At 38.6% G+C, this 13,894-nt stretch overlaps 1 protein-coding gene across 3 annotated transcripts in view; it reads right to left on the bottom strand.

Annotated features, from left to right (window-relative positions):
* camk1g (calcium/calmodulin dependent protein kinase IG) overlaps positions 1-13,894 on the bottom strand; it is a 59,292-nt gene that overhangs the window by 3,703 nt on the left and 41,695 nt on the right. For all 3 annotated transcript variants that reach the window (XM_016993336.2, XM_062978640.1, XM_016993337.2), the window contains 7 exons: positions 11,392-11,530; positions 10,939-11,062; positions 10,358-10,433; positions 6,985-7,097; positions 3,881-3,959; positions 2,047-2,134; positions 760-1,175 (listed from right to left, as the gene is read on the bottom strand). In XM_016993336.2, the coding sequence (XP_016848825.1) occupies positions 760-1,175; positions 2,047-2,134; positions 3,881-3,959; positions 6,985-7,097; positions 10,358-10,433; positions 10,939-11,062; positions 11,392-11,530 (1,035 nt within the window). The remainder of the gene's footprint in view (positions 1-759; positions 1,176-2,046; positions 2,135-3,880; positions 3,960-6,984; positions 7,098-10,357; positions 10,434-10,938; positions 11,063-11,391; positions 11,531-13,894) is intronic.

The raw sequence follows: 13,894 nt of genomic DNA, 5'->3' as shown, positions 1-13,894 counted from the left end.
TGTAAGTGCTCCAAAATTTGTCAGCTTTCCCTTGAAACTCTTCTGAGTTCCAAGCATTTGATATAAAGGATCCTTAACCTATAGTATCAGTAACAGCAACAACAGCAAGATGATGATGATTCATAATAATGAGTTATTTTTTTATATTTTTTGGCATGAATGGTTTTGACCAAAAATGAGAGCATGGATGGTAACACAAAGGAACAGAACATTACCACCTACCTTTACCTGTATAGCTTTCCCCCTTTTCTGTGGCTTACAGACAGTAATGCCAGCTTTCTCCTAACTGTTGCCCATTAGTGGAGTTGGAATAAACTCTTACCATCCTCACCCAATAAAGCCCAGCACTTAACTGCAGTGATGGTTATTTTAGATCAACACATCTGAAAGCTAGAAGAGACCACTATTGACACTAGACAGTACTGATGATTTCTAGCTCAACAATTCCATTTAATACAATAGATGTTGGATTATGGTTGTATGTGTATGAAATGTAAATCAAGTGTTTTCTGCTGTTAGGCAAGAGTGTGTGTTCAGTAATGAAACAGTTAACAGCAGGCTAGTTTGACTGACAGCCTGTTGTGATTGCTATAACCTATCAGGCATGGTTTCCGGCTTTGGAGGTCGGAAATTCCTTCAGACTGAGGAATGTGTTTTCTTATCTCTGTGTGTTGAGTTGTGCTTGCTGAGGCGAGAGGCTATAGAAGAATGCCAGCTCAGAGCGATGGCTTTTGCTGTGCTTTGTAAATAGATACTTACTTGGGCTTGGCAGCTTTCTTGAGTAGTACCGACTCTGAGCAAAAGGCAGTCTTCACTTTCTCATGTGTTCCACATGTTGTACTGCAACTAAATGAGGGTCTGTTGGAAGGATTTTGGCTGGCTTCCACATCTGTGCTGGTAGTGATAGGGAGGGATGTACTAACCAGGTGCTCCAAACACTTGCTGTCTGTCACCTTGTTGTGTCGGGAAGAAGGAGATGAAGGATTCTGGGATGATAACTCAGGGATCAATATCTTGGAGTCTTCATTTTGGTCTTCCTGGCAGGCAATGGATGGAGTATTGGGTCTTGAGGCATGTTGCACTTCTATGAGTGGGAGATTGTCTTTTTTACTGTGGTGGCAGTTCATGTGAAGCTTTCTCATGTGGTGGACAACAGCTGCAGCATTGAAGGCTTGCTGGTAAAAGAGAAGAGAACATGTTTTGTGAGAGTGGCCAAATGATTGATAAACTGTACGCCTGTTCTCAAACACTACTTTTCTCAAATAGTTTTACCTAAGGAAACAATGGAAGCTAATCTCAAGTTCAGATGGCACTCCTCCCCCTTCACTAGGCTGTACATCAGGAGATGTTTATGTGAATGATTGAGGGTGAATTTACACTGTAGAATTAATGGAGTTTGACACCACTTGAACAGCTATGGCTTAATGTTATGGAATCCTGCAATTTATAGTTTGGTGAGGCACAGCATTCTGTGGCAGGCAAGGGTAGCCTTACAAAACTACAACTCCCTTGTTTCTATAAGATTCAGCCATGGCAGTTAAAGTGGTGTCAAACGGAATTAATTCTACAGTGCAGATGCATAGAGAGATGTCTTTTTGAAGAAATATGAAAAATGAAAAAGCTTATGTGCAGAGAAATTTTAAACATGTGTTGTCTCAAAGGGCTAAATAAATGTTCTCATAAAAGCCCCAACATTTTATTTCTGCCCTCCTTTGTATACAATATTGTGAAGCCTCAACAAGTTATTTTTTCAGTTTTGCTGACTGAGAAATTCTGGACCTACAATCTCTTTCTAAAATTATATTTTCAAACTTTACTAAATTGGCATGGCAGCTCTGCCATTCCTGAGGGACTGATATGCAGCTTTCCACACATAGCCCAAATCCATTTTAAAGTTTATGGCATGCAAAATAAAGATATTAAAAGTTTTTTTTTGCTGAGTGGTTTGGAGCTTATGTATTTTTAAAGTGTCCTTTGGAATGATTGTTCATTGCTGGACATGAACATAACAATAATGTCTTCAGATGTCAGCATCAGGGAACATACCTTCCACTTGCTTTTTGCAAAATTCTTCTGGATCTGTGCACTGACAGATGGATATATGTCATGATGGAGGGCTGTGTTTCCATCAATCCTGCAGATGGAGTGAGAGGAAAAACAGGCATGGAGGCAGATGGTGCTTATGAGGCATTTTGCATTCTCACAACAGTTAGCTAATGTCTTTGTATGTTCAATCAGTAGTAATTAAATCCAAAAGGGAAAAGGCAACATAGTACAATATAAACAAATTCCTCAGTGTTTGGCATGGTCAGAGGCAGAGATGTTTCCTTCCTTGGCTGTCTTAATGCCATACCAAAGATGTCTCTAACAAATTTCTACTTCCATGAGCATCAGTGAACAGATATGACAAGTAAAAAAAAAAAAAACTTCTGCAATTTTCACCTATTTTGTATTCTGAGACTTAGTCCTTGAACTATGGTCTCCTGTTGGCTGAAACACAAGGATCCACCGCTTCCTACAAAGTCGCTGTCATTATAACCATCCTACATCACCATCTACTCCCATTCTTATTTGGAGCATTCCATGGAAAAAAAACCAATTATGGGGAAACTCTCCATGGTCTCAGTTGGTCTTTTCTCAAAGCCAGGTACTATGATTAAGTTACAGAGGTTGATCACCAGCTGCTTTTTTGGAACATGATCTGGCTTTCTGGAGTGGCAGCATGGAGGTGGGCACATAATGTACCTTGTGCTTCTCCTTCAGAGATTACCAAAACGGTACAGCTCAGGACTGTTGGATTCCTTGTCCTCAGTAAAAACTAAAGTTAAGAGTGATCAGATGTGGTTTTGAAATTTAATCATCTATTTAAAGACTACAACTCTGGCAAACAAAGGTTTAAGACACCTCTGAGCATTTGAGCTGTTGCCATGGGAAGTGCTAACATCACTAATATCCCTTGTTTTAAAAAGTCTTCTTGCTTGAATTGGTTACTTTAAGAAAAAGTTCATTTGAAATTAAACATTACTACAGGCCCAATTATAATCAGATGGGTGCTTCTGTATTGTGTACACGGCTGACGAATTAATTATTATCTTTTTACAGTCTTCCCTTCTTTCCTTGGTCATATTTGTGGGAATCTCACAATAGGCCAGAACAAATCCTTTTCTTTGGAAAATGCAAAGGTTTTCCCCTGACATTAAGTCTAGTTGTGTCCAACTCTGGGAGGTGGTGCTCATCTCCATTCTAAGCCGAAGTGCCAGCATTGTCCGTAGATGCCTCCAAGATCATGTGGCCGGCATGTCTGCATGGAGCATTGTTACCTTCCCACCGGAGCGGTACCTATTGATCTACTCACAATTTCATGTTTTCAAACTGCTAGGTTGGCAGAATATGGGGCTAACAGCGGGAGCTCACCCCACTCCCCGGATTCAGAACTGCCGACCTTTCAGCCAGCAAGATCAGCAGCTCAGCAGTTTAACCCACTGCAGCATCGGAAGCTCCACTCCTAACCTGCTTATTAATTTGAGTCTTATCTTTACCTCATTTTGTAAGGTCCAGATGAAATAATTGCGAAAGCCCAAAGGAACAACAAGAAATTGTTCCTATATTAAATATGTAGACCATCTTCATCCAATGAATTTTGAGGCTAGTAGTGTAGTGAGATGATAGGAATTTGGTCTTGTATTCCACTTATGGTACTGTGTTTTCTAACATTTTAAACATATCTTTGTTCCTATGCATCTGATCTAATTTTTTTACCATTGACTTCTCCATATTCACATGGGTCATGCAAATAAATATCTCAGAAAAGATCAATGATTCATTTTTTCACTATTACACAGAATTGCAAAATTTGATTGTAATAGCACTCCAAACTCACCATGGATGCCTGAGGGCTTTTTCACAGGTAAACCTCTCATTTGGATCCTTCTCCAATAAGTGGCAAATGAAATCCTTGGCTATTTGGAAGGAATTAGAAGAGATAAGATTAAACACAAATGGCAGGAAGCAGAAACCATTATCTGCTAAACTGTCCACTATTTAAAACATTAAAAAAGTAAGATACATGAGTGGAAAGATAACCTCCTACTCTGTTTTCGAGGATGATAGTTGTACTACTCAGTTTCAGCAATTAATGAAAAGGGAAGAGAAAGCTGGTGATAGTGGTATGTTAGAAAAATCTAGCCTTATCTTTCAGGTTGATTAATTTTAGTTTGGGCTTTTGTGGATATCAGTCTGTTTTTGTGGCTATGCAATCTTCAGATGCATTGATGGAATGATATTAAAGTCATGGGTATTTAAGCACAGTAACTGAACTGTGGAAATGAAACTGAATGTAAGAGATGTCAATTCTGACCCACACAATTTTCAAATAATTGTGTAAGATAACAGATTTTTCAACAGTTATGTTAGTATAAAAGTCTAAAAACAATAAATTGGCTTACCACAAAGCAGTTTCTTTAGAATGAAAATCTTTTTTATTGCTTTAATAAAAACCTTTAAGGCATTCAATGCGTTAAATTAATCCAAATAAACTAGATTACATGTTAAAAACCTATGAAAATAAGGGTGCCTTCAATTTTTGGTAAAAACAAAAGCCTGATGAATTCCAAGAGTGGTACTACCACCGGAAAGATCTTGTGCTTCAAATTTCATTTGGTTTATATTGTAAATGTGAACTACTCGTTGGCTGGAATGCTGATTTCATAATCAAATGCTTTTGTGTGGATAAAAGGTCTTTGTGCCTCTGAATCTGCCTTGAACATGCCCTTTTGCTTGGTAAGACTCTCCAGGGCTTTTCACAACTCTGCTACTCAAAGTTCTTTGAACTGTTGATAGCAAAGTACTGAATTTATGACTTTCTGAAAGCAAAATATGTACTCAAGTTGTTAGTTTCAATTCCTCCTCACTAAAATTAAACATAAGTTACAGCACTCAAAGGAGTGTTGTATGGTTAATGGGCTTTATGACTGTGTTCTAGTAGCATTTTTTTTCCTGATGTTTTGCCTGCATCTGTGGCTGGAATCTCTAGAGGATTTCTGAAGATGCCAGCCACAGATGCAGGCAAAATGTCAGGAGACATGGCCATACAGCCCGGAAACCACACAACACTCCAGTGATTCCAGCTGTGAAAACTTTTAACAATAAACAGCACGCATAGTTCATATATTTTTAAGGATCTGTTTGAACCTTATTAATTAATTAAAGGTGGAATAACAGCTACAATATTTGATTGTTATTGCCACGAGTCTTCTGTTTGGAAATACTCTAAAATATTATTTCCTTGCCTGTTCCCCTGAACTTGATTAAAGTCCTTCCAGGAGTTCTGGTTATTCCAAACATTAAACAAAGGGTTGCTGCAAAGGGTTGCTAAAGTAACATATTAGCAAAATTGAAAGACAAATGGAAGAGGGAGTGAAAACTGATGGTCTCATTTACGCATTAATGTTTGGAACAGTCAGTCAGGATATTAGATATGTTCCGTTTATTGGATAAATGTTCCACAACAATCATGGCAATTGATGCATTCCAATTTGTTCTTGAGTTTAGTAATGGAGGTTAAATTGGCATGATATAGTTTTATCTCATAATCTAACATATGAATTCCAATTATGGAGTGTATTCATTGCTCATCTTTATACCACATCAAGCAGCAACTGCCAGTGAACGTAGAAGCTTCTCTGAATGCAAGATGCACAGTTGCCCTATTTGCTTGTTTATAAAGAATATATAATCAATACACAAATACAGGCATGGACTAGCCCTACTTCAGTTCCATTGCTCTTCTCACTTGGGGAATGAAACATTTGAATGAGAGAGTTCCCTGGGCAGTCTCCATGTGATCAGAAACTCATGGAGAGGACTTCATTTCTAAACAAGCAAATGAAACCTTTGGTTTAATTTAAAACAACTGAGTAACAATTTTGTCTTTGTAATAGCTAAATGGATTCCCATTAAACTTTTCCACTGGTAGAGTTTCTTCCAGCAGTAGAATTAAAAGAGAAAAGTAATACCAGGGGTGTAGCTATTGGGGGGGGGGAGTGAATATATGCTCCACTCAATAAGATAATAAATAAAATTTTCCATCAGTCATTGCAATAACTTAAGAGCCAGGCATTTAGAAAAATAGACTTCTAAAAAAGAAGCAGGAAAACTATCAAGGGGATGCAAACACAGCATATATAAGAGATGTAGGTTTGAACAACTTTAAGCCCCTGACTTAAAATGATCAAAGGTCTGGAGAACAAGCCCTATGAGGAGAGGCTTAAAGAACTGGGCATGTTTAGCCTGCAGAAGAGAAGGCTAAGAGGAGACATGATAGCCATGTACAAATATGTGAGGGGAAGTCATAGGGAGGAGGGAGCAAGCTTGTTTTCTGCTGCCCTGCAGACTAGGACGCGGAACAATGGCTTCAAACTACAGGAAAGGAGATTCCACCTGAACATCAGGAAGAACTTCCTCACTGTGAGGGCTGTTCGGCAGTGGAACTCTCTCCCCCGGACTGTGGTGGAGTCTCCTTCTTTGGAGGCTTTTAAGCAGAGGCTGGATGGCCATCTGTCGGGGGTGCTTTGAATGCGATTTCCTGCTTCTTGGCAGGGGGTTGGACTGGATGGCCCATGAGGTCTCTTCCAACTCTACTATTCTATGATTCTATGACTATTTGTACTGCTAGAAATTTTGGGACTGAAGGAAAACTTCATTGTGAGAACAAAACACTTATTTGGTGTGAAGTTCCTCATCCTTCCCATAGCTACATCCCTGGGCTATTTATTTTGTGCCTTGCTTGGTTTTAAAATGGCCTGCTTTCCCAAAAATTTGGGAAATTGTCTGGAATGGATCAGGAAGCACTGTAAACTGCAAGGAGATATAAAAGTAGTCTCATTGCACAAATAGATATTTTCTATTTACCAGGTATGGCACACTTATGGTCATCCAGTCAGCAAACTCAGCACCAGCAGAGATTCTGTCAGAATAGAAAAGTACCTGATTCAGAAATATCATCCCAAAATGGGGACTCAAATTCATAGTAGCCTTCCTTGATCTTCTCAAACAGTTTGGACTCTGTCTCTTCATAGAAAGGAGGATAGCCACATAAACTAAAGTGAAGTGAGAAGGTAAAAAAGGAGAAAAGACATTTGAATGAGCAGTTGTATGATCCTCCCTTTTCTCTGTGTATATTTAAATATATATTGAGGTCTGCATGAAGAACAGAGGCCAGTGTTGAGAACCAACAGTAAGTGACTCCTTCTGAAGGTGGTAATACACAAGGCTAACCTTTTTAAAAGGATAACACTTTTCTAGACATTCTTGCCAGCTGTCCCTTTGTGGTGGATGTCAGCTGGTTACTTTGAAGCATAGAGAAGGCTCTTTCCCCTTAAGTATAGTAATTGGGACTATTCCACTATCTGGGCTCCAAAAGAGGGTCTAGACAGAGAAGGATAGTCAATTTTGTGAAGGGGCGGGTGAGTTGAAGGAGAAAAACAATTTTCCCCATTTTCATTGGTTATTCCCACTCTTTCCCCATATTATAAACTATGGTTGTTTTGACGATGGTAACATGGGTGGAGGGAATAACAGGAAAACAGGGGAAATGGTTTAACTTTTTCCACCCACCTTCCACCCCATAAAATGAACCTCTTGTAGCCTCTGCCCGGATAATGGAGTAATACCTGGCAATTATACTCTGGAGAATTATTCTTTAGGGGAGCAGCAGTTAGTTTTTTTTAAGTATGAATAATTATAGACATGAAAAAGTAGGGCAATATATTGTTGCATTACAGGGCAGGAACCATTTGCCTTCCATTTCCCAGTGTACTGCAATTCCCAGCATCCCTACCCATGTGCTATTCTGAGAGATGTAGTCCAGCAGCACCAGGGCGGTTGTATGACATCATATCAAGTGCTAATCACAAGTCAGAAAAAATTGTTCAAGCATGAGCAGAGCAGTCCAACCAGTAGAGGTGACAAGATCTTAAGGTGTAAAAGCAACGTCTTATAAAGTTTACCAGGCTACAGCTTGCAAGGTAGAACATGGGAATAAGGGTTTTCACTATTATTTTTCTTCTCTGACTTTTCTTTGAGCTTTTTCTCCCACTGAGGGTCCTCTTATTGACCTAAAGTTTTCCCCAGTTCCAACTATCACGTTTCCTGATCCTCTGTCTTTCTGTTTTGGAGTGCTGTGAGGGAACAGCCAAAGCTGGAGCTCTCTCTGTCTTTCTTCCTTCAATGGAAAAGACCACAAACTGGTTGAAGCACTGTAGCCTTAGCCTAAATGAGGTAATAGCGTTTTCTCTTGACCTCCTTGGCAGAACCCTTCGAACACTTTTCCTCTCAGGAACTGCCTTGAAACCTTTGCTCCCACCCTTGGGAAGGTGATCTCCCTTCAGATGCAATACTTTTTGGTGAGTTTACCAGGATGCTAATTAACTAAATTAATTAGTTGGCCATATTGCCCAAATGCCTGATCACTGTCTCCCAAAGCAGTTACTATACTCCCAACTCAAGAATAAAAAAAAAGAATGTGGACAGGAAAAGAGTTTTAAAGATGGGCTTAAAGCTAACCTCAAAAACTGGCATAGACACTGAGAACTGGGAAGCCCTGGCCCTCGAGCACTCTAACTGGAGATCAACTGTGACCAGAAATGCAGTGGAATTCAAAGAGGCACAAATGGAGGGCAAAAGGGAGAAACATGCCAAGAGGCAGGTGTATCAAGCCAACCCTGACCGGGACTACCTTCCACCTGGAAACAAATGCCCTCACTGTGGAAGAACATGCGGGTCAAGAATTGGTCTCCACAGTCACCTACATACCCAACGCCAAGACACTACACTAGGACAGCCATCATACTCAGACAATGAGGGATTGCCTAAGTAATTAACTAAATGGGATGGCAAAGCAGAAATGTATCAAATGTGATTTTATTGAGGTAGTTCACCTTCAACTATAAGGGTTTTCTTTCACAGGCTGTTTAGGATGGAGCAGCCTCTCTCTCCTTCTCTTTCTGTTTTTTTGTGTGTTTGTGCAAGTGAGTGGATTGAGGTGGATTTAACCTTTTGGTCATCAAAGAGATTTATACCTCTGTAAAGAGCAGGCATGGAGGGACCTATTAGTAATCCATATTGACACTACAGTCAACTTCCTCTATTTTGCTGTTCCAATCCACCTCCTTTTGTCCCAGTTAAATGACAAACCATGTTAATAACACCATGTGTGGCCGAACTTTCACTTCTGTGTGGAGTTATGAGACATTTTATTTGAACAGTTTGCAGCATGCTACTGCCACTAACTAGATACTTAGCTGAAATATTAAGCAGAGAGCTCAGAGGTTACAAAGGAAGGTGAAAATAATTCTAATTGACCTTAGAAAGTACAATGATGCATTTATTCATTGTAATTATGGGCAGTACACTGCTTGGGCTCTGAATAAAGGAGACAGCAAGACTGAATGAATGTTGTTGTTTCTTTGCATCTATCATGATGGCACATTACTTCATCTATTAAACACAGTATATGCTGGTGCCAATGTGCAAGTGTAATGTATTGCTTATTTACAATGTCTTAGTTGACTGTAGATGTCTAAGCCAGCTTTGCATCCAAGGTCACCTTGAGAAAAAGCACTTTCACAAAAGCACAGTGAGGATAAAAGCAAAAAGATATAGATAAGGAGAAACTCAGGCCAGGGAACCCAATCTGTCACCTTCTGATGACATCATCAATAGCATGTCATTTTATTCAGTATTTTATTTTGCAATTTCTACCGTGTAATTTTCTGCCATGGCAGAAAATGAATATTTAATGCATGAAGAGATGAAGGAAAATGGAAATAATGAAAGTCTCAATGAGAACAGAAAAAACTGTCATGTAGTAGCTTGTATAGTGTAATATAAAGCTGTACAGTGTAGTACAGACAAAGGAATTTTCAGTGGCGGAAAAATTCTGCCCTACACCAAGGACTGGACATAATAGCAATACATCCAAAATTTGGGTCTTTTGTTTTTTTTCACAACCAAAAGTAGGAATGAAAAAAATATTCAAAAATGCTAGAAAACAGTTGAATTTTGGAGTGGTAGGAAAATTATGGTGAAACAAATCATGGACTGATGAGAATTTCTGTGGTTTGAAAATTATTGTGCAGAAATTTCATACATATGGAAGAAAAGAACACAGTTTTTTTCTGCTGAAAGTAATTTTTATGTGAGAAAAATAGCCACATGTGAACTTTGCACAGAGTGAACCCCAAACTATGAATAGTATTGTAACATGGATAAAATTTCTAAAATTACTTCACTTTTCTTTTTCTGGGTGTAACATGCAAACTAATAAACATTCACATGTTAGTTGTAGCATGACACTCACAGTATATAGGTAATGACTCCTATGGACCAGCAATCCACAGCTTTGCTATATGGCTTTTGTTCTAGTACTTCTGGAGCTGCAGCAAAGAAAAATCAACCCAGATAATAATAAATAATAATAAAAACAGTTAAACATTGGGGGGTGGGTGGTGGATGGATAACCTCCCTGAAACCAAAAAAGGTTGAGCAGAAAGGCAAGATCTCATGTTGGATGCAGTTTTAGGAGGGATGGACAAGTGAGTTCATGGTGCAATTATATGCATGCTTACAACAAATCAGAATTCTACAGAAATTAATATTCTGCTTCAGACAATACTCCATTTTAAAGATTTTGATTGCAAATGCACATTCATATAGTGCTATTTTCATTGTACATAAAGGGGGGGGGGGAGAGAGAAATGTACTTAGGAACCTAGGAACCTATTTTTGTCTACCAGACTCAGGCAGACTGACAAGTAATTCAATGTATGATCCAAAGTTATATTATTGCATACTTCCACAGAAAAATTTAATAATAATCATCATCGTTATCATCTGCTATCACTATCACTACCACCAAACCAACCTATCTAGGTTGCTTACCAACATATCCTGGAGTACCGCATGCTGTAGACATAACGCCATTCTGCTCCATTTTAGACAAGCCAAAGTCTGTGATCATAATCTTAGAATCCTCTTCTGGAGTTAGATATAGCAAGTTTTCAGGCTATAGAGGATAAGCAGAGCATTAAAGGGTTTTTCCCCCTGTTGCTTTGAAAGAAACTCAGAAAGACATAGGAAAAACTTATGGGATAAAGCTTTCTTTTGCTGCATAAGGAACTGGTCAGAAGTTTCAAGAATGGAAATATAACAATTGATTGTTTGAAGGAGGATCTATATACATTATTCTGAAGGTAGTACTTATCTATTCCATTTGCAGAGGTACATCGATGTCTATAGTTTGTTAGGATATAAACAAAGCTAATGTTGAGTCCATGGATAAGAATAAATTACTGTGGTGTAGTGACCAAGATACAAGCTTTTAAAGGAGTATACCTTCAAATCTCGATGAACTATCCCATTCTCATGAAGATAGTGCACAGCTCCCAGGACTTGTTGAATAACAACACTTGCATCTTTTTCAGTGTAAACACCACGTTCTAAAATACGGTCAAATAATTCCCCTCCAGATACTCTGTGAATGAAGATAATTAAGACGATCACAAAACTGCCTTGATTGAACTGCTTGAAAATTCAGTTTGATTACATGTTTCCATAGAGAGAACTGCATTGTCTAAGTTTTCTATTTCCCATCTTCCACACACATGTCACACTGAATAGCTTGATAGATATATTTATTGCTAATGCTGCAGATACTTGTACTTCATAATTGCTTCATCTGTTATCTGAAAGTAATTATGGACATGGGCTATAATTGCAGAGGTAGAAAATACTGCTATGGCACTTTTGACTCTCACAATTGCAAAAATCTCTTCATAAAGCTTTTGGTACAAGATAATAATGCTAGTTATTCTCACAAAACCATAATGGAAATGCGCACTTTAATTCTAATGCTCTGTTTTACTATTAGATAATCTGAAAATGCAGTGGGAGAATGGAAATTCTTCTTTGTTTCTATGTTATAATAGAATATATATGAAAAAATCAGTATCAAGATTTTTAAAAACCTAATTAAACTTAGTGTGCCTTGGACCATGTCATGCTTCTGCCTTATTATTTCCAAAGAACCATGATCGAAATATCCTGATACTCAGTTTGGTATACATAGGTGTTTTTCAGCCTGGGGGTCGGGACCCCTGGGGGGGTCGTAAGGGGGGGTTCAGAGGGGTCACCAAAGACCAGTATTTTCTGTTGGTCATGGGGATTCTGTGTGGTAAGTTTGGTCCAATTCAATCATTGATGGAGTTCAAGGGGCTCTTTGATTGTAAGTGATATATAAATCCCAGCAACTACAACTCCCATATGTCAATGTCTATTTTCCCCAAACTCCAACAGTGTTCAAATTTAGGCATATTAAGTATTTGTGCCAAGTTTGGTCCAGATCCATCATTATTTGAGTCCACAGTGCTCTCTAGATCTTGGTGAACTACAACTCCCAAACTCAAGGTCAATGTCCACCAAACCCTTCCAGTATTTCCTGTTGGTCATGTGAGATCTGTGTGCCAAGTTTGGTTCAATTCCATCACTAGTGGAGTTCTGAATTCTCTTTGATTGTAGGTGAACTATAAATCCCAGCAACTAAAACTCCCAAATGACAAAATCAATCCTAACTCCAACCCCACCAGTATTCAAGTTTGGGCGTATTGGGTATTTGTGCCAAATTTGATCCAATGAGTGAAACTACATCCTGCATATCAGATATTTACACACATAACATTACATTACAATAACAGTAGCAAAATTAGAGTTATGAAGTAGCAATGAAAACAATTTTATGGTTGGGGGTCACCACAATATGAGGAACTGTATTAAGGGGTCGCAGCACTAGGAAGGTCGAGAACCACATTTTAGCATGAAATACCTTCATTTAGATGAATTCACTTTTTATCCAGCACTAAATCCTGAACCAGCTTTAATAGCTGACACAATAACCTATTTTCCTTTTGAATGGTATTCTTAATCCCTTAGAATGATAAGCATCTCCTCTGCAATCCCTTAAAGTCAAAGGAAATAACAATGAACCCATATTTTGAGAGAGAATGTTCCCTTAAGTGGTGAAGGCTGTCTGATCATGGTTTTTGTTATTTTTCTGGGCTACTTAAAAAGGAAATAAAAATCCCTCTGTCTGATAGGGTGGTTTACTTTACCCAACAATAGGAAGTAGAGTGAAAGGCAAAGATGGTGAATGATATACATAATATACACTTATAAAGTTATTTCCTCTAGTCTAAAATAAGTATTTGTCATCGTGGACATAAAACTTCTTTATTCATAAAATCAAAGAATCATACATCTGTAATATACCACAAGGCCCATCCAGTTGAATCTACTGCATTTCTTATATCATCATTTTCACATTCTTTTGTTGAGATGTAACTTTAGTACCCTCATTTCTACTTACACACTTGTTGAATAATCAACCTATCAGTTCCAATTCAAGTTGAGAACAATCTGGTTCAGTACAAGTAACTGAATACCCTGTTTCAGTAAAGGATGGAAGTGTGTTGGTGGGTATTGGCAATGAAGAAGAAACTAACATTGCTTCAAATGGACTCATCTAGCAAAACACTTTTATATTATCCTAGTCTTCCTTCAGAAGAGCAAATCAGTATTGTTAAGATTATATTTCACTCCCTAGGAGCACAAGGCACTGGGGAACTATGTAGCAAGGACTAGGGAAAGGCTGTTTAACATAATGAAAGGTATACATGGCAAGACCATAGTCAACACTTGTATTGAATTCGTTAGCTTGGTGGAATTTTCCCAGCACATGGGGTTTGTGACTTGGCAGTTTGACAAACTATGTGTACAGGAGATCAGGGCTTCCGTTTTGCTCAGATCACGCACCTCCAGACAGAAGGAGCCAATCAGAGGGTCG

Source organism: Anolis carolinensis, chromosome 4, assembly GCF_035594765.1.
Source record: "Anolis carolinensis isolate JA03-04 chromosome 4, rAnoCar3.1.pri, whole genome shotgun sequence".
NCBI classification, from domain to species: Eukaryota; Metazoa; Chordata; class Lepidosauria; order Squamata; family Dactyloidae; genus Anolis; species Anolis carolinensis.
Note: the sequence above shows the minus strand (reverse complement) of the source record. Positions and strands in the feature narration are given on the sequence as shown.